The 22,508-nt window shown below is 49.0% G+C and overlaps 1 protein-coding gene across 3 annotated transcripts in view; it reads right to left on the reverse strand.

Moving 5' to 3' along the window:
* The window catches only part of LOC126536194 (uncharacterized), a 288,621-nt gene that overhangs the window by 108,755 nt on the left and 157,358 nt on the right, over positions 1–22,508 (reverse strand). For 2 of the 3 annotated variants that reach the window (XM_050183085.3, XM_072287425.1), the window contains exon 5: positions 66–170. The exons of the other annotated variant lie outside the window; for it this stretch is intronic. In XM_050183085.3, coding sequence (XP_050039042.3) covers positions 66–170 — 105 coding nt within the window. The remainder of the gene's footprint in view (positions 1–65; positions 171–22,508) is intronic. 3 annotated transcript variants of the gene reach the window in all.

Genomic DNA, 22,508 nt, shown 5'->3' on the forward strand with positions numbered 1-22,508 from the left:
TGATCAACACGAGTTAGTGATCAAGGCAAAGTGGGTGAAGGCAGGATCAAAGGCAGAAAAATTACCGAGGCAAAAACAGCGGCCAGCACTTGCATGACGGCGATGACGAAAATGTACAGAATGTTGAAGAAGCACCACACAATCCATGGCAGTAGCCAACGGTAGTCGGCCTGCAACAGAAGAAGAACACGGTAGCTTTCTTCGCACAATGTTAATACACGGAATTGCTAAGGGAAGGAAAACGTCCGTGGCAGCGTGTCCTAGCAGCTGTTTCGCACGTTCACTAAACGCTTAGGGTGCAACTGATTCATGTTGTTTCCATTAGAAACGCCTCAAAAGGAGCTCCCTTTATTATTACTGTTTCAAGGGACCTTTATAGAAGCAACGTAACCTGAAAAGAAGTGGGCTCCTAAATAGTGCGCTTTGATGCGGGTTTCTGATGAAATATTTTTTGCACTATCAGTAGGCGTCAAAGCCTCTGGAAAGGTCACACCTAACCTTTTGGAAGCCATTTATTTAGTTCTAACTTCGCTCCTTGAATAAAAATTGGAGGACGCTTAAGCTTCGCCTTCAAGAGTGGAACGCGACAGCGTTCCCGTCGACCCGCCAAGGGGTGTAAGACGCGCTACGGCGCAGCGACTACGCGCCCCGCATCGGACGCGGTGAGCGTCGAGCAACGCAGCGTTCGGCGCGACAACGAAATGTGCGCCTGAGCAAGCGACGCACGCCTGAGCCTTAGAAACAGCTCGTTTCTAAGGCAACACCGCGTTCACTAGAGGCGCTTTTGTACCGCTTTGAAGCATCGAACTCGTGGCTCAGTGGTGCAATAAAGAAAAAAAAAACTCGTGGCTCAGTGGTAACGTCTCCGTCTCACACTCCGGAGACCCTGGTTCGATTCCCACCCAGCCCATCTTGCAAGTTGTTTTTTAGTCATGAAGTGCCTGCTGGGATTTATCGCTCACGGCAAACGCCGCCGACACCGACGACACTGGCTTTTCTGCGACACGAGCTCCTTAACGCTGTCGCGTTAAAAAACAGAAAGGCAGGAAAGTAGCATGAATTATAGCGTATACCTCGCAATGAAACTACTGGTACAGAAACATCGTCTAGGTATTCGTCACCAAGGAACGTATCACAGGATATTTAGTTCCATTTGCGGACTTGACATTTACCCTCTTGGCGCACAGGTGCGCGGAATCGCAGAGCGCACGTACGTGTGGTTTGTAGAGTTGCGTATTCCCTGAAGCAAGTAAAATATCTTATTTGAAGAAACGCGTAGTGAAATAAAGTATTATCATAAAATACTTTTTCTTGAATAACGTTCAGTCGATAGTCACCGGTCGTGTCGAGTGTTTCTCTGTATACTCCTTATGTACTTTTCTTTCTCGCTGAAAATGTAACTGTAATTTATTTTCGTAATTTCATTTAAAACTGCCTAGTCAGCTGCATACTGATCCTTTTTTTTTTTTGCGCAAAAAGCAAGCTGTGTTCACGTTACGTACGGAATAGGGCTTAATTGTGGATTTGGCGCAGGCGACGCCGAATGTGATTCAGTTTCGGCATCCTACGCCGTCAATCATAATCGTCATTACCCTTATGGTCACTGTTTATTTATGTCTACTGCAGGACGAAGGCCTGACCCTGCAATTCTCAATTAGCCCCCTCTTGCAGTAGGTGATTCCTAGTTATACCTGTAAATTCCTTAAATTCTTCGCCCTAACCTATTTTCTGCTATCACCGACTGCAGTTCCCCCGTTTCGGCCCGCATTATGTAACCATAATGAACAACCGATTAACAGCCCTACGCAATACACGGCTTCCCAAGCTCCACTTTGTTCTCTCCGCTAGGATTTTGGCTTCCGCCGTTTGCTTCTAAGCCACACAGCTCTTTCTTTAGCTCCTAAAGTTACGATTAAGATCCGTCGATCGTTGCGAGGTCCATAATTTCTTGTCAGCCTTCTTTGTTAAACTCCGCGTGTCAAGCTAGTACCGATAGATACGGTCAGTGCACACCAACACCTGCAGTATCCGGCATCTAACGCCGCCATTAGTCGGACGTTGCATTGAGCTTTACCACAACTAATAAATGGACACCAATCACATGTATTAGTGCCACCAAATTCTTGTATTTTTTTCATTCCAAAGAGACCTTTTGAGACATGCCTACAAAGCCTGGTGATTTCGTGCACGCAAAGGAATGATGAACATCAGTATTACGAGCAGTGTTTCGAAAAAACACTGCACGAATAACGAAAGGAACGCGTCGCTTAGCTACAGGGAAGAAAATCCTTGTACCTACGAGGTTGTAATGATGGATGCATAATGATTGCACGAGGTATTTGCAAGCTCTTTTAATAGTGATATTATTATGCGACTTGCTTTGTTACTTCGCGCGCAATATATTGTAATAATGTTGTCAATGGAGTGACAGAAATATCTTACTCGATATACGAGTACATGTGACCTACAGACACCATGGAAATGGCAAATATAATAAATCAACTGAGAGCATCCATGATGAACATTCAAATGAAGTTAAATGAACCGTGACAATTACCTGTGATAGAGCTGGTAACAATCATAAACTTTTTCTCGTCAAACGTGTTTTTTTCCAAGGGAGTTAAGAATGGCCAAATGGCTGAAGTATACAGGGTGGTCAGGTAAACAACCTTTCACATATTTGCCCATAACGTCCCAATCAGTAATGCCTATTGACAGTAATGGCTTGACTGTAAAACTGGCATGATTGTAGAAATGTGACGACTCTAATGCCTTGAATGTTAAAACTGTAATCCCACTGAAATATTTATTGAAGGCGCTGTGGGTACTCGGGTAGAGGAGGAGGAGGAGGAAAGAACTTTATTGTGTGCCCTGCGAGTTGGTGGGGAGGGCCAAAGGCCCCGCCTAGGTGACGGCCAGGAGTTCGTGGGTCCTGGCGGCATCCTCGGCCCGCTGGACGGCCCATAGTTGATCTTAGAGGGCGGGGCTGAGATGCACGGCTTCCCAGCGCGTGCGAAGGCTGCTGCTACAGGCCGCGTTTTCTTTATTGTTATTTATCCCTCGGCATTCCCATAATATACGCTCCAGAGTGGCTCTGGATTCACATGTTTTGCATTTGTCTGTAGGATATACATCCGGATATATGATGTGCGAGAGCGCAGGATTCGGATACGTCCTAGTTTGTAACTGCCGCCATGCGACAGACTGCTTTTTTGTCAATTTTGCGTGAGGTCGCGGGAATATGCGCCTCATAAATATTTGAGGCGGTTCTTCATGGCAGGCTAACACACAGCGTATAATATCTAACAATCGCAGAACTGAAAGAACCCGTACTACGATGACTGTCGATGGTAATGCGTCTAGCGACAAACCAATACACACTTATGTACCAAAGCGAGTTATGTAGCTGGCGTGTACTTCAGCGTGACTCCTGGTTTTGTCTTCGCTATGTACACTCAGTGCCATCTAGCAGTGCCACCACGAAGCCTGCAGCTGGCTTCCGACTTGAGAAACGCACACGGCCTCGTGCACCAGCCCGTGACCTCTGAAAGCTGAGAAACGGGCGCTACTCCAACCGGGCTCCTCGGTAACGATTCTCTCTGAACACCACGCCCCATCGAGTGGCGCCGGAGAGAGCTTCGCGCGTGGCCTCCGAGACGAGCAGCTTGGCACATCGGTGCCTCCGAATGCCGAGGATTGTTCCCTCGCTTGCCGCGCACAAAGTGCGACTGACGGGGTGGCCCAATTTAGCGAGATATTCACTGAAAAGCAGCACACACCGCGTGAATTCCTGGCGCAGCTCACTAAAGCATTCACGTGAGAGGTATTCATTAAAGGCGGCACATCACCAGTCCCCTTGTGCCGTAGCCTGCTAATGCGTGGGGTTGCTCTCATTGAGGATCCATTGTAACGTGAGTTTGACTGTGCTCAGCATCCTAGAAATTGAAGGGATCTCTTTCGTCATAGTAGAGTGGCACATTCCCACTGGCACATACCTAGTTACCCATGCTGGCGTCATAGACATTCATTGAGGGGTGAAAAACACCTACCAGTGACCCAATTTGACATGAAAGAGATTCACTGAAGACCACTACAGACCGAGTGGCCCATACCCCATGCTCCAAGACACTGCCAGATAGTTTTACAGCGAACCTGTTAGCCTCCATGTCGTCGCTATTCTTCGTGTCCGCGTGCGAGGCCTTTGCTCACACAAAAATATGGGCCGATCTCGTAGACGGTACAAGCAAGCAGGCAGCGCACAGCGTGCTGCTCCTCCGAAAGGCATCGCATGACGTCATCAGTTGACACATTTCACGAAGAAATCGTCACGTAGCGTCACGTTTGAACTGATCACGTAATCACATTACGTCATCAGCCTATTGTCACGTGACGATGCCGTCATCACTTAAAGTAACGTTGGAAGCGATGATGTCATCACGCGACATTTGATGTGATCATGCCATCGCGCGGCGTTTAACGTGATGACATAATCACGGTGCATCATCATGGCCCGATCGCGAAGATAATGCAAAGAGATGGGACGTGCAAGGTGTGCTGCTTCTCCAGGAGCACCACTTCTGCCATGTGATCTGATGGCGACATCAGACGAAGTCATCAAGGGGTATATTCACAAGAGGATCAGTCGCATAGCATGGGCAGCGTCCGTAGTCAACATTGTGGAAAGGACTGTGCAAAAAATTATGCGTGGTTCTGCTATCGCCAACACCAGAGACCAATGGAGCTGGGGGAAGGGCAGCAAAGTAGTGGCAAACCGCACAGTAAAGTCTTAACTTTTGCTGGGCTTCCCCCAGCTCCGCTGGTGTCTGGTGCTTTCGATAGCAGAGTCACGCATATTTTGTTCCACGGCGAGAAAGAGGACCGCCGAAGCGAGCGCGCGGGTTTTTGTCAAAGAAGAATGACGTCACACTAACTATGTCCCACTCTCCCTCTCAGGTCTCTCTCCCCCAGCTCGGCGAAGCTGCGGGCGTTGAGAGAAACCCATCGAGGTTCTAACAGCTCCACTGTAAAAGTCACAATGACGTACTACTGCATCAGCCCGGGTTATGCGCAAGCGTATGGACGCCGCGAACATGTACAGCAAGCACCGCGGCGTCGAAGGACTAGCGGAAAGTATGCTAACGCGGTCGCGGACGCTAGATTTCGTCTACAGCTTCGCTGTATATTCCTTTCACGGGATAGCGTGTAGGCGTACATTTTTTTAGAGCAGAGCTTTTAAGCACCCGTTCCTTGGTCGAGCGTGGGCGTCTCCGGCGTAACCGCGCGAACGCGCTCGTGTGACTGCTCCCGCGTTAGTCGTCGTCGTCTTCTTCCACAGCTGACTGCGATGCATGTTGTTCATCATGCACGCTTTCCCATGCTGCCCCTCGCGTTCCTGTCACTGATGTCACTGTCACTGAAGGCAGGCCTCAACCTTAACAAGGATAGCACAGCTATTGGAGAAGCGATCGTCGAGGCGGCCGGACTTACAGCAGACCAAGCGAAGGAAGACATCGTCTGCATCAAGTTCACACAGGGTATCGTGGTGGTTAGTAAGAGGACTCCGATCATGCTGAAAGGTATGTGAGAGTCAAGTCCTTTCCGGTCATGGAGGCGGAATATGAAGCGAGCGCTTATGAAACGACCCCCCACTCTACGTGTCAATGCGTTATATAAGAGTGAACCTCAATGACAGTCAAAGCGCGATAACGATAAAGATTGTGCATAAATACAACCCAACGGCGTTTGCTGCACAACGTATTAAAGCTACGGGCTCGGTTATTGTGCTTTTCGACGAATTCAGGGTGCCCACCTTCAAGTATGGGTCAACTCTCGTGACGCGATACCTGTACAGGAAACAATTTGACATATGTTGCGCATGTAGAAGAATTGGGCACATATCAGACATTTGCTCCACACCTGATGTTGTGCAGTGCAGGGTATGTGGTATGTAAGACCCAGGAGAGGATCATATTCGCTCTCCCAAATGCTAGTTCTGCGGTGAAGATCACACCACAGGTGACAAGGCTTGCAAACAGCGGTAACAAGTACCATATGTAGTAAGAGTAAGAAGAAGCCGACGCTCCGAAGTGGAGACCGAGATGGAATCGGCCCAACCGACAAAGCAAACCCTCCGGGCGCCGGCAGGCGCTCACGCTCAAGAAGCTCATCAAGATGAAGACAGCGTTCAACATCGAGGGGAAGAATCCGTTCCAGGTCTCGGGAGGCGCAGGTATGCTTCGTGGAGCAGGAGCTGAAGAGAAAGAAGAAAAAGGAGCCGGGAGCGACCTGGGCCGATAAAGTCAAAGGTACTGTGAAAGTCACAGGTAACGGGGCAATCGCCTCCCAGGAACAAAGCAATGATGCCAGAGCAGAACAGCTAATCAGAGAGGTTGTACCACTAAAGAAAGCAAATGAAGAACTTAAGAATCAGATGCAGGAAGTCAACAAAGAGTTGAGAGCAGAAAGCGGTAGTGTGGCAATAGCTGAGCCGGTGAGTAGAACTAACAGCCAGGAGGAAGAAGGTACACCGGCGCACAAAAAGAGAGCTGTAGTCCCAGAGGTGGAATCAATGTGCTCGGTTCTGGAGGAGATTAGGAATGTCATTCGGGACCTAAAGGACACTGTAGACAGCGTTAAGCTTAACGTGGATAAAAGATGGAAGTGTAAGTTAATAGCCGAGAAAAGGCTGAAAAAGCTAGAAGTCCAAGGAGAGGATGAGGAATATATGCCTTCGGAAGTCGAAAGCGCTATAACACTCCGAGGAGCGCTAGGTAGTACAGTCAACATAGCAGTGACTGGGGGTAGCAAGTCAGGGGGTAACGGCAATAAGAATGAATAGCAGAAAGAGACTTAGAGTGTCGCAGTGTAACTGCAGAGGATTTCAGCAAGAAAGAACGACACTAGCACAGATAATCAAAACGGTTGAAAATAGGCCGAAATTAATAAGGCTGCAGGAAGCTCTAGCGGTGGAGATCGGGCTGTCTGGCTTTAACTCGGTCTGCAAAGACAAGGAACCAGGCAGCGGAATTGCCACCCTAATTTACAAGAAAGTTCCCTACATATAGCATGAGTTAATAATAGGGGAAAGTAAAAGTGAATACATGTTGATAGAAATGGTCCTTGTTCTTCCTCAATATCTATGTTATATTATATATATATATATATAGTAGGCAAAGAGCGATTCTTCAGGCTACCTTTCAAACGTAAAGAACTTGAGTGGTGCTACAAGGTAAACAGAACAAGTATTTAATGTCGACAGTTTCGATCGGTGGACCGATCTTCATCAGGGTTTACAAAAAAATGGCAGTTCGGCCCTGGTAGTGAAGACACCAGACCGGGTGCCCGGTCGTTCTTACATACATCAAACCGAGAGGAACAGTTGTGACAGGGATTGATTTTCGGCGCCTTGGCAGATTTACAGCGGCCTTTGGCAGCTATGCAGGGCAAGAGGAAGGCGGAGTCACATGTATGTAGAGCAAGGAGGTCAGTGAGGAAAAAAAAGGGAAAAAGAAAGAAAAAGGAAAGAAAAAGAAAAAAGCACACAGGAGGAGGGAGACGTGAGTCGGAGAGTGAGGGGGGCGGGAAGTAGCGGCAGCTAGGTTCCCGTGCACCCGAGGCAAGGAGGGAGAAAACGGTCGCTCCGCAGCACCAGTGCGTGGGCTGCCGTTGTAGCGGGAGAGAGGGCAAGTTGAAACGGGTGGCGGGGGGCACAATAGAAAAGGGGCCCAGAAGGAAGACAGAAGAGCGGCAACTTGTGGAAAGAAACACAGTGTCACAGTACACATATACAAGGCACGGCCCGTTCCGGCAACTCTGTGGTCCAGCTACGGTGCGAAAAAAAATATAGTTCCAAAAAAGAATATATGCGTGGGATTCGCAAAGCAAGTGCGCCCATGGGCTTAGATTTAGGGAGCCGAGTTAAATAGCCTCCTTGTGGTCCAATTTTTGAACGTTTAACAGACAACTGCCATCAAGTCAGCACATGCGTATTTCAAGAAGGGCAATAGGTCACTCAGAATGACCACTTCAGTGGCAGGGTCCAGGAAACTGAATTTATTGGTTTTCCGCTCGCGCCCTTGAGGCGCATGCGGAGGGGTGAGCAAGCAGTTAATAGACAGCGTCTCAATTTTTAAGTACAGAACATGTATTCGCGTTTCCCATGCACTTTCACGGCATATCCCGGAGGCACGTCAGCCGCTCCGGACTCTCATTAATTCCTTTAGTGTACGTTCCAAATTTATGGATGAAAAAATATTCTCTCTGCTCGCGTGCACGGGTGTGTTGGAAACCAGATTGCAAGAGCACAACGCTCACGCGTTCAAAGGAGTGATCTGGCAGCCGAACGTGCCTGCAGAAGGGTAAATTGGGGAGACTTTTCACATGCGCGCGGTGATTGTTAAACCGCAGGCGAAAAGGGGTCTCTCTTTGGCCGATATATTCCTGCCTACACACCTCGCATCGAATTTTGTACACGACGTTACTGGAATCACAGTCAAGATTTTCGGTAATTTTATATACGAAGGGCGAGTTCGATGCTTCAGCCGTGTCTGCTGTTGTCATGTGACGGCATACCTTGCAACGAGGTTTCCCACACGGTCGACAGCCCTTGGGCGTGTTTGACTTCTGTGTCCTCGCCCTGACTAACAAATCCCTTAAATTTTTGTTTCTTCTATACACAACCCGAGGCGGCTGCTTGAAGATAGTAGCGAGTCGGATGCTCTGTTTCATGATATTAAAATGGCGGGTGAGAATGGCATTGACCCGCGGAGCACCGGTGGTGTATGCGAGGACCAAGTTCGGATCTGATTGTGTATTGCTATTGCTAACCTTTTCTCCCATTATCTGTACTCGATCTAAGCTGCGGGCGCGTTCAATGGCATCGTCTACTATTTTTGGAGGATATTTTTGGCATATGAGAGCAGATTTCAGTTCCTCCGCGTGTCGCTCAAATTGCGCAGATTCGGAACATACTCTTCTGTATCTGTGGGCCTGGGAGTAGGGAATGCCTGTTTTGCAGTGATGGGGGTGGCTGCTATAAAAATGCAGATATTGCTGACGATCTGTCGGCTTTTTGTATAGGGACGTGGAAATGCGACCGCCACTCAGTGACAGAGTGACGTCGAGGAAGTGAATACTATCTTGGGAGAAGTTGTGCGTAAAGCAGATTGACGGGTGCAGAGAATTGAAATTGTAAATGAAGTCTAATATATAGATATATATATATATATATATATGTGTGTATATATATATATATATATATATATTGCAGCGGGTAATATGCAGGTGGCGCTGTGCGGACTGCCACCTCTGCAGCGCGAGACCCGAGCTCGGGCTGCTGATTCAAAGGCCTAGGACTCGTGATTAAGAGCTACTTGCGATCCCTCTAACGAGTTGCAATAAACCCCATTTCATTTGATGGAGCTGCTGGGTTACCTGGGAAACTGGAACTCCGAAACCGGACGCTACCGACTGCTGCGACCATGCCTGACGAAACCACCCAGGAAGATGCACCACAGCCTCCGGCGGTCATCGTTTCCGGTGTGTTGCGCCAGCGTGATCCTGTCATCTTTAGCGGCACCGATGATCATGACGTGGAGGACTGGTTGTCATCTTACGAACGGGTGAGCCAGCATAACAAGTGGGACGACGTGACCAAGTTGCACAGCGCGCTGTTTCACTTAATCGGCGTCGCGAACCTCTGGTTCCAAAACCACGAACACGATTTTACAACATGGAGCACATTTAAGACAAGTTTCGCAGAAGTGTACGGGCGCCCCGCTGTGCACAAGCTTCGCGCAAGCCTCGCGACATTCTCTTTCCCGTCTTTTTTTTTCACTCTCTGTCCTTTCTCTCTTGTCTTAAAAAGTTGTAACCCAATTTCAATGTCCTCCTCACTTGCCTATCCAGAAATCATCTTTAATATTTCCGATTGAACGATTTCTTTGTGCACCACTAGGCCAAGTTCCTCACCGACAACCAACAATTCGTCTGCCAGCATTGTCCTCAAATCCACGATTTCTGTTTTACGGTCTTCGTCCTGATCGTTAAAACAATTAGGTGCACAATGTATCTTATAATCAACAATCTAGCTTATTTACTTTTCTAAACCGAATAACCACAAAATGAGGCTAGAGAGTCAAAGCCGAAAACCATCATCATCATCAGCAGCAGCAGCAGCAGCAGCCTATTTATGTCCACTGCAGGACGAAGGCCTCTCCCTGCTAAAACCCCTGCATCCACGCGCCACCGCCGCTTTCTTAAGTAGCGACAACCTTTGTTGTGCGCCGCCTTTTCTCCTCACACCAAATCCGGTTCCGGTATTTGCGGTTCCGGCATTTCCGGTTTAAAATTTTCCGGTTCCCGCGTTTCCACTTCCTGGAGTTGCGCGGCGGGAATTTCCGCTTTGACTGCTGTTAGGCGATGGTGAGACGCCCGCGCGTGTTTAGCAGAGCTGTGGCAGTCACCATGAGAAGAATGCAAAGGGGACAAGCTGTTGTATTCCGCTGAAGTAGTAGTTCGCGGTCACTGTTTTCCAAACGCACGAAAAACGGCAGTGGTCTCCAAGCGCCCAGGCACTACATTCCACGGTACGTTGTCGCTCGTGCCACAACCGGTCGCAGGTTGACGCGAAGCAGTGAACACGAGCAGATCGCTGGTTACAATAGGCGGTGGTTCTTGGATGGAATCGCATTCACAGTTTCAACCGCAGCTGGTGCAATTAAAGCCTCTCCAGCGACGCGAAAGTAAACAACGCTAAAAAACAAAACGTCACTTCCACTCGGAACAGCAAGCTGCAGCTACGAAAGTTCCGCTTGACGCCGGAAGCTAAGGGGGTGAGTGGGAGAGGAGCGTGGAGGAGGAGGGCAGGTTGACAGTACTTAACCTGGTCGGCGGAAACGTGTATGGAGGGGCTTTACTCCCTGCGATCTCTAATTGCCCCGGTCCTGCGCCAATCAATTACAACTAGCAGCCGCAAATTTCCTTATTTAGTCGCGCCATCTAGTCTTCTGCCGTCCTCTACTGCGCTTCCCTTCAATCGGTAACCATTCTGTCACCCTAATGGTCCAATGGTTATCTAATCTGCGCTTTACATGACCTGCCCAACGCCACCTTTTTATCTTGATGTCTATTAGAATATTGTCTATACCCGTTTGCTCTTTAATCCAAGCTGCTCTCTTTCTGCCTCTTCAGGTTATGCCTAGCATTCTTCGTTCCATCGCTCTTTGTGCGGGGCTTAACTTGATCTCAAGCTTCTTTGTCAATCTCCAAATCTCTGCCCCATATGTCAGCACCGGTGAAGTGCACTGATTGTATACTTTCCTTTTCAATGATAACGGTAAGCCCCCAGTCAGGATCTCACGATGTCTGCAGTATGCGAGCCTACCCATTTTTATTCTTCTGTGAATATCCTTCTCATGGACAGGGTTCCCTGTGATTAGTTTACCTAGGTGAACGTACTCCTTCACATACTCTAGAGGCTAACTGGCGATCTTGAATTGTTGTTCCCTCTCCCGGTCATTCATCATTATCTTTGTCTTCTACATACTGATCTTCAACCCCACTCTTACACTCTCTGTTAAGGTCCTTAATCATTTGTTGCAACTCGTCTGCAGGGTTGCTGAATAGAACAATGTCATCGGCAAACCGAAGGTTGCTGAGGTACTCGCCGTCGATCCTTACACCTAATCCTTCCCAGTTTATTACCTTGAATATTTATTGCAAGCATGCAGTGAATAGCATTGAAGAGATTGTGTCTCCTTGTCTGACCCCTTTCTTTATAGGTATTTTCCTACTTTTCTTGTGTAGAATTAGGGTGGCTGTGGAATCTCTGTAGATATTTTCCATAGTATTTACGTAAGCGGTCTGTACTCCTTGATTGCGCAATGCCAATATGACTGCTGGTATCTCTACTGAATCAACTGCTTTTTCGTAATCTATGCAAGCCACATAGACAGGCTTATTATACTCTGCAGATTTCTCGATAACCTGATTGATGACATGGATGCGATCCACTGTAGAGTATCCTTTCCTGAAGCCAGCCTGTTCCCTTGGGTGACTAAAGTTTAGTGTTGCCCTTATTTTATAGGAGAATATTTTGGTAAAGATTTTATATAATACTGGGAGTAAGCTAATGGGCCTATAATTTTTCAGTTCTTTAACGTCTCCCTTATTGTGGATTAGTATAATGTTTGCATTCTTCCAGTTTCCTGGGACCCTTGCAGTCGATAGACACTTCGTATAGAGAGCCGCCAGTTTTCCTAGGATTATGTCTCCTCCATCTTTGAATAAATCGACTGTTATTCCATCTTCTCCTGCCGCTCATTCTCGTTTCATGCCTTGCAAGGCCTTTCTAACCTCATCTCCAGTTATAGGAGGAGTTCCTGTATATTGTTCATTATTGTTTCGAATTGAGTACTCCTGAGTCCTCTGGGTACTGTACAGTTCAGTATAGAATTCTTCCGCGTCTTTTATTATACCTTCGAGATTGCTAATGATATTGCCCTGCTTATGCTTTACTGCAAACATCTTGGTTTGTCCTATGCCTATGATTTCATGCTGCGTCCATTAATTGCGGCTTCTTCAGTCTTTCTCACGTTATAATTTCCAATATCACCTATTTTTGCTTTGTTGAGCAGTTTTGACAGTTCAGCGAGTTCTATTTTATCTTTTGAGTTGGACACTTTCATTCTTTGTCGTTTCTTTATTAGGTCCTTTGCTACTTGGGAGAGCTTGCCTACTGGTTGCCTTGGCGCCTTGCCTCGCACTTTTATGGCTGCCTCTGTAGCCAGCTTCGTTACGGCTTTATTAATTACCTCTGTGTCATTACCATCGTCTCTCTGTTTTAAGGCTACATAATTGTTTGCAAGTATCGGCGTAAACTTGTCTGCTTTTACCCTTACTACCTCTAAGTTGACCTGTTTTTTCTTGGCCAATTTTACTCTTTCTCTGTTCCAATTCAGGTGAATCCTTGCCCTCACTAACCTATGATCATTTCACATTACCCTACCTATCACTTCTACATCCTGTACTATGCTGGGATCCTTGAAGAAAAGAGCGCTACGAAGACGCGGACTAAAAGAGGAACATGTACGACGGACAAGGCGCTGGGATCGCCAGAAAATATGAAATCAATTTCATTTCTTGCTTCACCATTAGCTATTTTTCAGGTCTACTTTCTGTTGCTACGCTTCCTGAAAAAGTGTTCATTATTCTCAGCTAATTCGTTTCTGAGAATTCTACGAGCATCTATCCTCTAGCGTTTCTAGAACCGACGCCGTAGTTGCCAATTTCCTGTTCACCCGCCTGCTTTTTCCCCACGTTTGCATTAAAGTCACCCGTTACTACTGTATACCGAGTTTGCACTTTTCTAATCACTAATTCAATATCTTCATAAAACTGATCTACTTCCTCATCGTAGTGAATGGACATTGGAGCGTAGGTTTGTACTACCTTTAATCTATACCTCTTATTGAATTTGGTTACGACTACTGCTACTCTCTCGTTGATGCTGTAGAATTCGTCAATGTTGCCCGCTATGTCCTTATGGATTAAGAATCCAACCCCGTATTGCTTTTTATCAAGGAGACCTCTATATCAGAGGACACGACCGTTGTTTAGCGATGTGTAAGCCTCACCAGTTCTTCTAATCTCACTAAAGCCGATAATATTCCAAACCATGTCTGATATTTTCTCAAAGAGTCCTCCTAAGCTATCCACATCGGAGAGGGCTCGGATGTTAAACGTTGCAAGGGTCAGTTTCTATTGGCGGCCTGTCCGAACCCAGAGATTCTTAGCACCATCTGCTGCGTTACAGGTATGATCGCCGCATTGGTCACGGGCTCCGCAGCTGCTGGAGACTGAGGGCCATTGGGTAACTGAGTGACTCATTTGGGAAGGAGTTGGCGCAATACTGCACCAGAGAGGCCAATTTCTGTTTTAGGGAGGGGGTGTCTTGTTGAAGCTTAGTGGGCCTTCCTAATTTCGTTGTACCTGGATTAGTATAGCCCCACCCGCTCTCGGCATCTTTCGTTGGTGTCAGGCGTCACTCCAAGCCTGCAGAACCAAACACTCACCAAATTCACAGTAACACGTCGCAAGATCCGTGTCACTGCTTCTAGCCAGTTGTAGAATTTGGGGTCGGGTATGTCAAAAGGGGTAGCTGGGCCTAGCCATCACCCGACTCATTCACATTAAGGACGTTGTTGAAGGGAGAAACATATTCTGATCGAGAACGAAGAGCCCTGGTTCTATTTACAACGTCTACATGAGGAGTAGAAAACGCTACGTCTGCACAGTCTAGCATGCCTGGCTTGAAGCACACCTGAGATGCCGAAAAAGTGCGCTTAAATCACCTCGGTCCTCCCTAGATTCCTAGGCTATGAAAATGTGCCGTCATGCCTTCGTCCAAAGTCGCCGTAGGATCCGCGTTCAGGGCGAGGGTACGCACAATCACTCCGGCACTTTCATTCACTGAACACACAGAAAAGACAGGGAAGGTCACGCTTGATTCACACTAGCGCGTCTTGGTTACTGGGATGACCCAGGGATTAGCTGGAGCATCTGTCAAACGACCTTGGCGGGCAGCAGTGGTAGTAATGAAACGGCGTGGAATGCCCTTTTCCACGAGTTTCTTTTTCCCATCATCGGGGACGCGGGCAGTGTGCCATCCAACTAGACTTTTCGCCAAACGTGTCTCGCCTTGGTGCCCCCGCAGGTTTGTCCGAGGGGACGAATTGTTAGCTTCTCAAAGAGATTCGTCGTAGTAGAGAGAGAAGGACCGGCTGGAAGGTCACTTCACCCGGTGGAAGATGGCAACACCAGGAGATCACGGTGGGTAGCAAATTCTCTATGCCGAAAATATGTGATTACAAGTCCTGCGAAACGCACTGTTTCCGTGTCCTCTAAAAGTCAATTTGACGCGTCCGTTGCTTATATTGAAGACAGAGACTGTTGGCGAGGCCGATGCGGTTTGAAGACCGAAGACGAGTCTCGTAGTCACAGCCACGCGGTATACATATTGCCACATCCTATATGGTCGCCGCGGGTATGGGCCAGGCGATGAAAACGACGTTGAAGAAGCACGTGAGTAGAAAAACAGAGACGACAACGACGTCGCGTTGACTGCTCTGATAAAGTGCTTTTACACGTCCTCGACACTGGCTTTCCCGTCTCCTACTAGGCTGCGACACTGGTGAAGGTGCTGGGTAGGATTGCTTCATGCTCGGCACCCCTTCGCGGAGCCACACATCGAACGCGGAATCACCTGCGTTCGTCGAAACTCCTGTTCACCGGTACAGTCGCCGCCTGCTAGGCCTGACACCCGAGTTCAACCCTTTGCAGGATCCTGCAGGAACGCGTCTACCTACTTCCGCCATGGCTACTGCAACTCCATCGCAGGTGACGCTACAGAATCCTAAGATACCAGAAAGTTTCCATGGTGACGCTTTTGAAGATGTCCAAGATTGGCTGGAACAATTGGAGCGTGTCGCCAGTTATAATGACTGGGGCTCCCAACAAAAGCTGGCTAATGTCTATTTTGCGCTTCAAGACAGTGCGCGGACGTGGTTTGTGAAGCGGGAGAGAAGTTTGACCACATGGGATGCCTTCCGCACCCAGCTGCTAGACACATTCACTAGTAGCGACAGAAGAGACAACGCGCAGCGCCTGCTCGAATCCCGTGATCAAAAACAAACGAGAGCGTTGCCATGTTTGCAGAAGATATGACCCGCCTTTTCCGCAGAGCAGACCCTGAGATGGCCGAAGAAAAGAAGTTACGCTATCCCTTGCGCCGAGTGAAGGAGGAACTGTTTGCCGGACTCGTAAGGAACCCACCGACGACAGTGGCCGAACTCACCAAGGAGGCTACCGCTATAGGCAGGTTGCGAACGTACTTCCCGCGCCTACTAGGGCGCCCTTCGCGGCGGCGATCGCGGAACCAGCAGGATACGACCGGCCCGCTTGCGTTCGGAAAGCCTGTCTGTGCACTGTTTCGCGCGTAGCTGTTGCCTTTTCTGAGCAATGCCAAAGTGCAACCCAAGCTGTTGCGTAGTGGACTGCAACAGCACGTACACCAACTCACGTGGAACAAAGTTTTACAGGTTTCCAAGCCGACCGTATGAAGCAGAACGGCGTCAATACTGGATAGCACTCGTCAGACGGCATAAGCTGATTTATGTTGCGGCGTTATGCCGAGTGCGTTAACGCTGAATTCTTTGCTTTTACAGCAATGATGGCAGCAACGGGACACCTGCAGTGCGTACCAGGATATGCAGCAAACAAAGTAGTTTGTTTCCACACTGTACTGCAGTAAAGCTGTGGAACTCTATCCCAATCCTCTCCCATTCAAACAGCGCTAGGGCTTGCGCAGCTGGCTAAGCTGGTGTGCACCCTTCTGCGCCCAGCATATCAACTAAGGGGCAGTTGAGATCAAAGTTTTTTACGATGTGGTTTATTGGAACCTCCTTTGCACGCACTGAAAAATCGCAACATAAAAGTATCGCACTTCCAGTAACTTGGACGAAAATATTTTCCCAGCGTAGTCTAACACAACTAGTAAGTTCCTCACCTTTATTTGTGTTTGGGGAGAGCAACGTCAGAATACCTCGGGTAGGTCTGACGAGTCGTTCGTACGCCCCACGTTCTTGGATGAGATGTTCTGGATTCGCATTTGCCGTCCTGTATGTACAGAGAAACTACCGCGGCGTCCTTGTACTTCCCTGCGAAGCCAGCACGGCAATCGCAGCTCCCCGCTAGGATTTGTCTGCTGTCGCCGATCTTCAAGAATCAATGTCACCTATAATTTCATGCGTCCACACCGTAGATAACGAAGTAACTTACGCTGAGCTTCACGCATCTCGCTGGTGCGTTATGTTTCGTTTGCGGAATACACATAGCAGCGACTTCGATCAGTGCGAGTTCAACACTTTCCTCACGTCGTAGACGTGCCCCACTTCTAGTAGACGACTTCCTTTCTCTAAATTCTTTTCACGAAAAAAGCTGTCAAGATCTTGTCATTCCCGAAACCCGGTTAAAAATAATATTCGCACGCTGTTTCGCGCCATCGCTACCGTTTGACAGGGCGCCAAACACCCAGCGCGAGCTGCTGACGCCGTGAGTAATCCTACCGCATTCGCGCAACTATTCGTCAGATGGGGCTAGGGGTTGAAAAGACAGGGCGCCGCCTAGCACTTGCAACGTGCCTATAGAACGGGCACTAAAGCAATGGTACCGCAAATATGATCGCACGAACTCAAAGGTGAATGCTTCAATTCTACCTGAGAGCTGCGGCACGTCTCTGAGGTCATCCGGGAGATTGTGCGAGAGGAGATCCGGCAGCTCGGGATTTCTCCTCCTATGGCTCCAGCGGTGGCTTCTGTTGCTGATATCGTTCGGCAGGAAGTTCGACAGGCCTTTTCGTCGCCCGACCGGCAGGCGGTGCCGCGACGACTAACCTATGCGGAAGCTGTCTATCGTCCATCTCCCGTGACTTCGATGCTGCTGACACCGTCAACCACTGCGACGCAGCCATCCCCGCACCTCCGACGCCATATTTTCGGCAGTCACAGCCGCCGCCAGCTATGCCGTATCGCCTCTAGCCGATCACTGCGCCTCGGTCTTACGGCGAATCCCCTGTCGGCTTCCCGCTTCGAAAGACTGATTTGTGGCGCACCGCTGACCGCCGGCCGCTATGCTTTAATTGCGCCAAAGCAGTGCATTTTTATCGCGCGTGCCACTACCGCGCAGCCGAGTATCCAAGGTTTCCCAACTGCAATTGTCCTGTGTTTGATGCTGCCCGTACCTGCGACGAAAATTCTACAAACTCTCGGCCGGAAGGTTCAGCGACGCCTATACCCCACCGACCCGTCACGATTTTTCTGACGCCTCTAGGCGCAGGTCCCCAAGCCCACGCCGGGGAAACTAGAGGCAGCGACCTCCGGGGGTCAGGTTGCAAACCGTCTAGCTTTCCAAGAGCCCCCATCACCGACGACCGACGACTCTAAAACTCCGACGACTCCAACCACACCCCCTGTAACCGAAGCCGTCAGCGCCGATCTTGTCGATTGCATTGACGGTCACCAAGTGGCCGCTCTCGTCGATACTGGTTCCCATTTTTAGATAATAAGTCGAAAGCTGGCCAACAGGCTGAGAAAAGTGAAGATGCCGTGGACCGGGACCAACATCAGAACTGCCGGTGGCCAGTTGATGACCCCGATCGGAAAATGCACAGCCAGAATAGTAATCGCCGGTGCAACCTTCGTCGCCACCCTCGTCATTCGCTGCAAGGAACTTATATTGGGGATGGATTTCTTGAGAGAGTACGGTGCAGTGATTAATATTCGTGACCTCGTCGTCACATATTCTACGAGCTCAGACGACGTCGACCCCGCTGAGCACCAGCAACCCCGCTTACGTATCGCCGACGACGACGTCACGCTTCCGCCGCGAAGCTGTTCCCTCGTACCTGTTATCTGCGACAACTTGAACACCGGGACTGGCGTCGCTGAACACATAGACGTACTGGCACTGAGTCAGGGCGTTCCCATCACCAGGGCCGTTATTAACGTACACGACAGCCGTGCTGAACTCCTGCTGACGAATTTTACCAGGGAACGTCGACACATTGTTAAAGGCACGGCTGTTGCTTACTTCGACGAATTTACCTCAATACAAGACTGCCTCTCAGTAGAGCACGCGACGTCCACCGGGACCATGCCTGCCCCTGTGGTTGATATCAGTCCCACCCTGTCACCCGTCGAACGCAACAGCCTTCTTGAGCTCATCGATGCTTTTCATCCACGTCACGAGTCAGCCAGACACCGCTCACTAAGCACCGTATTGTCATCGAAGCCGACGCCAGACCAATTCGGCAGAATTCTTGTCGTGTAGCACCGAAAGAGCGAGAGGCGATACAAACACAAGTGAAGACGATGCCTGAGGACGGGGTTATTCGGCCATCTAAGAGTCCTTGGGCATCGCCTGTCGTGTTGGTGAAAAAGAAGGACGGTGGCCTGCGCTTCTGCGTCGACTATCGAAAACTCAACCAGATCACAAAGAAAGACGTTTATCCGCTGCCGCGTATCGACGATTCACTGGACAGGCTACGAAACGCACGTTACTTTTCGTCGATGGACTTGAAAAGCGGCTACTGGCAAATAGAAGTTGATGAGCGAGACCATGAGAAGACCGCTTTTGTGACGCCCGACGGTCTTTATGAATTTCAGGTGCTCCCCTTCGGTTTGTGTTCTGCGCCAGCAACGTTTCAACGACTAATGGACACGGTACTCTCAGGCCTCAAATGGCAAACTTGTCTGGTGTACCTCGACGACATTATTGTTTTCTCCGTCACGTTCGAGGAACACTCACGGACACTAAAGACGAGAGCCGTGCTGAACTCCTGCTGACGAATTTTACCAGCGAACGTCGACACATTGTTAAAGGCACGGCTGTTGCTTACTTCGACGCATTGACGTCTTTGAAGCAATACACTCAGCTGGTCTAACTTTAAAACCTGAAAAGTGCCATTTTAGCTTTGAAGAACTTGAAGTTGTCAGTCGTGAAGGTGTCCGACCTGACCCTGATCAAATCTCTGCCGTTGCTAATTTCCCAACGCCATCAGATAAAAAGGCCGTGCGACGTTTCCTGGGCCTTTGCGCCTACTACCGACGCTTTATTGCGGAATTTTCGCGCATCGCGTGGCCATTAACACATCTAACCAGAGAAAATGTCCCCTTCGCTGGGATGAAGACCAACAATGGGCACTTCACGACCTACGGCAACGGCTGCAGACGCCTCCCGTGCTTGCACACTTTGATGACGACGCTCGTACAATTCTGCATACCGACGCTAGTAATGTCAGCCTCGGCGCAGTGCTTGTACAGCAGCAGATGGTACCGAAAGAGTGATTGCTTACGCCAGCAGGACGCTATCAAGGACGGAGGCAAACTACTCCACTACAGAAAAAGAATGTCTCGCACTGGTGTGGCCGTCCTGAAATTTAGGCCATATTTGTATGGTCGGTGTTTCACCGTTGTCAGTGATCATCATGCACTTTGCTGGCTGACTAATTTAAAAGATCCAGCTGGTCGGCTTGCACGCTGGAGTCTTCAGCTCCAAGAGTTCGGCTTCAGGGTTGTCTACAAATCAGCGAAACGACACACCGACGCCGACTGCCTTTCTCTTTCTCCTGTTGAGACTGCAATGCACGACGATGATGACACGTCTTTTCTAGGCGTGCTAGATACTGTCACCGCTTCACGCCACCAACGCGAAGACGCAGAACTGGTTCCTCTTTTCGATTACAACGGAAAGACAAGCAGCGTGCCGAGGTTATTCGCGAGAGGGCTTCCTTTGTTTTGCTTGCGCCACGACATTCTCTATAAAAAGAAGTTTTCACCTAGTGGCAGCAGCTACCTACTCGTCATTCCCGCATCTCTTCGCGACGAAGTCCTACATGCCTGTCACAACGAGCCGACCGCTGGTCACTTGGGCTACACCGTACATTGGCGAGAATTAGGCTAAAGTACTATTGGCCGAGACTTGCGTCAATCGTGAAACGTTACATACAGACATGCCTGGATTGCCAGCGCCGCACAGCCCTACCGGGCAAGCCAGCTGGACTGCTTTATCCTGTTCAGATACCGCAAGCGCCGTTCGAACAAATTGGCATTGACCTTTTAGGTCCGTTTCCACTGTCTACTGCCGGAAATAGATGGATAATGGTCGTCACAGATTATCTTACTCGATACGCCGAAACAGGTGCTATCCAACATGGAACGCGGTAGTGGGCGCGGCAGCAGTGCCGAGATGCATTGGTCAAATCCATTCTTCTTTGCCTTCCAGGTTACGCTTGGTTTGCTGCTCACTGTAACCGGACCTTCACCAGGGAATTCGTCGACGCAACTGTTCCGCCTACCTGATATCCCGGGACGTGACTGGCCTTATCGTCGGACCCCAGATGGAGTCAGAGGCTACTTGCCCTCGACCAGTTCAACTTTATCAGAGGAGAAGACCATGAGGTCATGGGAATGCTATTTAAGGACCTGCTTCTGCGAGGGTTCCTTCAGTGCGCACGGCAGCAGTGCCGAGATGCATCGGTCAAATCCATTCTTGTTTACCATCCAGGTTACGCTTGGTTTGCTGCTCACTGTAACCGGACCTTCACCAGGGAATTCGTTGACGCAACTGTTCCGCCTACCTGATATCCCGGGACGTGACTGGGCTTATCGTCGGACACCAGATGGTGTCAGAGGCTACTTGCCCTCGACCAGTTCAACTTTATCAGAGGAGAAGACCATGACGTCACGGGAATGCTATTTAAGGACCTGCTTCTGCGAGGGATCCTTCAGTGGGCACGGCAGCAGTGCCGAGATGCATCGGTCAAATCCATTCATGTTTGCCATCCAGGTGAGGAAGCGGTTCGGCAAATACTTTCGTAGCAGTAATGTTTGTCTTGTTTTGCTGCCGTGCCCACACGCTTTGCTTGAGTGGTTCTGTGACCTGTCGAATTCCTTGCGGTTCCTGTTGTTGCTGGCAGGGGACGTCGAGGCTAATCCTGGGCCCGGTGGCATTACGATTGAAGAGCAGCTCCAGATGATTGCAAAAGACATCCAAAAGATAAAGAATGAAAAGCTGGTGACCAATCAAAAACTTGGAGCGAAAGATAAAAAGCTGGAAAAAATAGGCAATATGGAAAAGCAGATGTTGGAATGCGTGGAAAGGGTTGACAAACTCGATCACCTGGTGCTGTCCTTGACTAAGAAAGTCGACGAATTAGATAACAGAGACCGCAGGTCTAATCTTGTCGTATACGGTGTTAAGGAAATCGAAAATGAGAGCCACCAAGATCTTCTCGATGCTGTTGAGAAAACAATCTTTGAAGATACGGTAGGAATAGAAACGGCTGGCATCGAAAGAATGCACCGTCTTGGGCGAAAACAAACGATTAATATCCCAAGCACATACCTGTCATTTTGAAGTTATTTGACTACCGGGATAAAGCTAACATACTTAGCAATTGCAGAAAGCTAAAAGGAACTGAATATTCAATTAGTGAGGATTATTCGCCTGCAGTAAGACAAATTAGAAAGAAGCTATGGGAAAGAATGAAAGTACATCGAAACCCGAAAGAGAAAGTTTTTTTCGTTCTACGATAAAGTCAAAATAAATAATCGCCTGTACACCTGGGATGATCAAGCGAAGGACATAGTGGAAATTGCAAAAAACGAAAGCATGCACGACGGACCAGCCACGCGAACTCGAAACCGCCGTCGACCCTAGTTGTTCTCAATGTCAATGCGCGCAGCCTTTTGAACAAAATCGAACAGCTAGAGGCGATTCTGATCGCTCTTGAACCTGACATTATCTGTGTGATTGAGACATGGCTGCACGCTGACATGGCAAACCATGAAGTAGCCCCTCCGGGCTACTCCATTGTCCGAAAAGACAGAACTAGAGGTGGTGGTGTTGCTTTGCTCATAGGCCAAGGCGTAAATTACTCAGTGATGCCAGAT

This window comes from Dermacentor andersoni, chromosome 3, assembly GCF_023375885.2.
Source record: "Dermacentor andersoni chromosome 3, qqDerAnde1_hic_scaffold, whole genome shotgun sequence".
Taxonomy (NCBI): Eukaryota; Metazoa; Arthropoda; class Arachnida; order Ixodida; family Ixodidae; genus Dermacentor; species Dermacentor andersoni.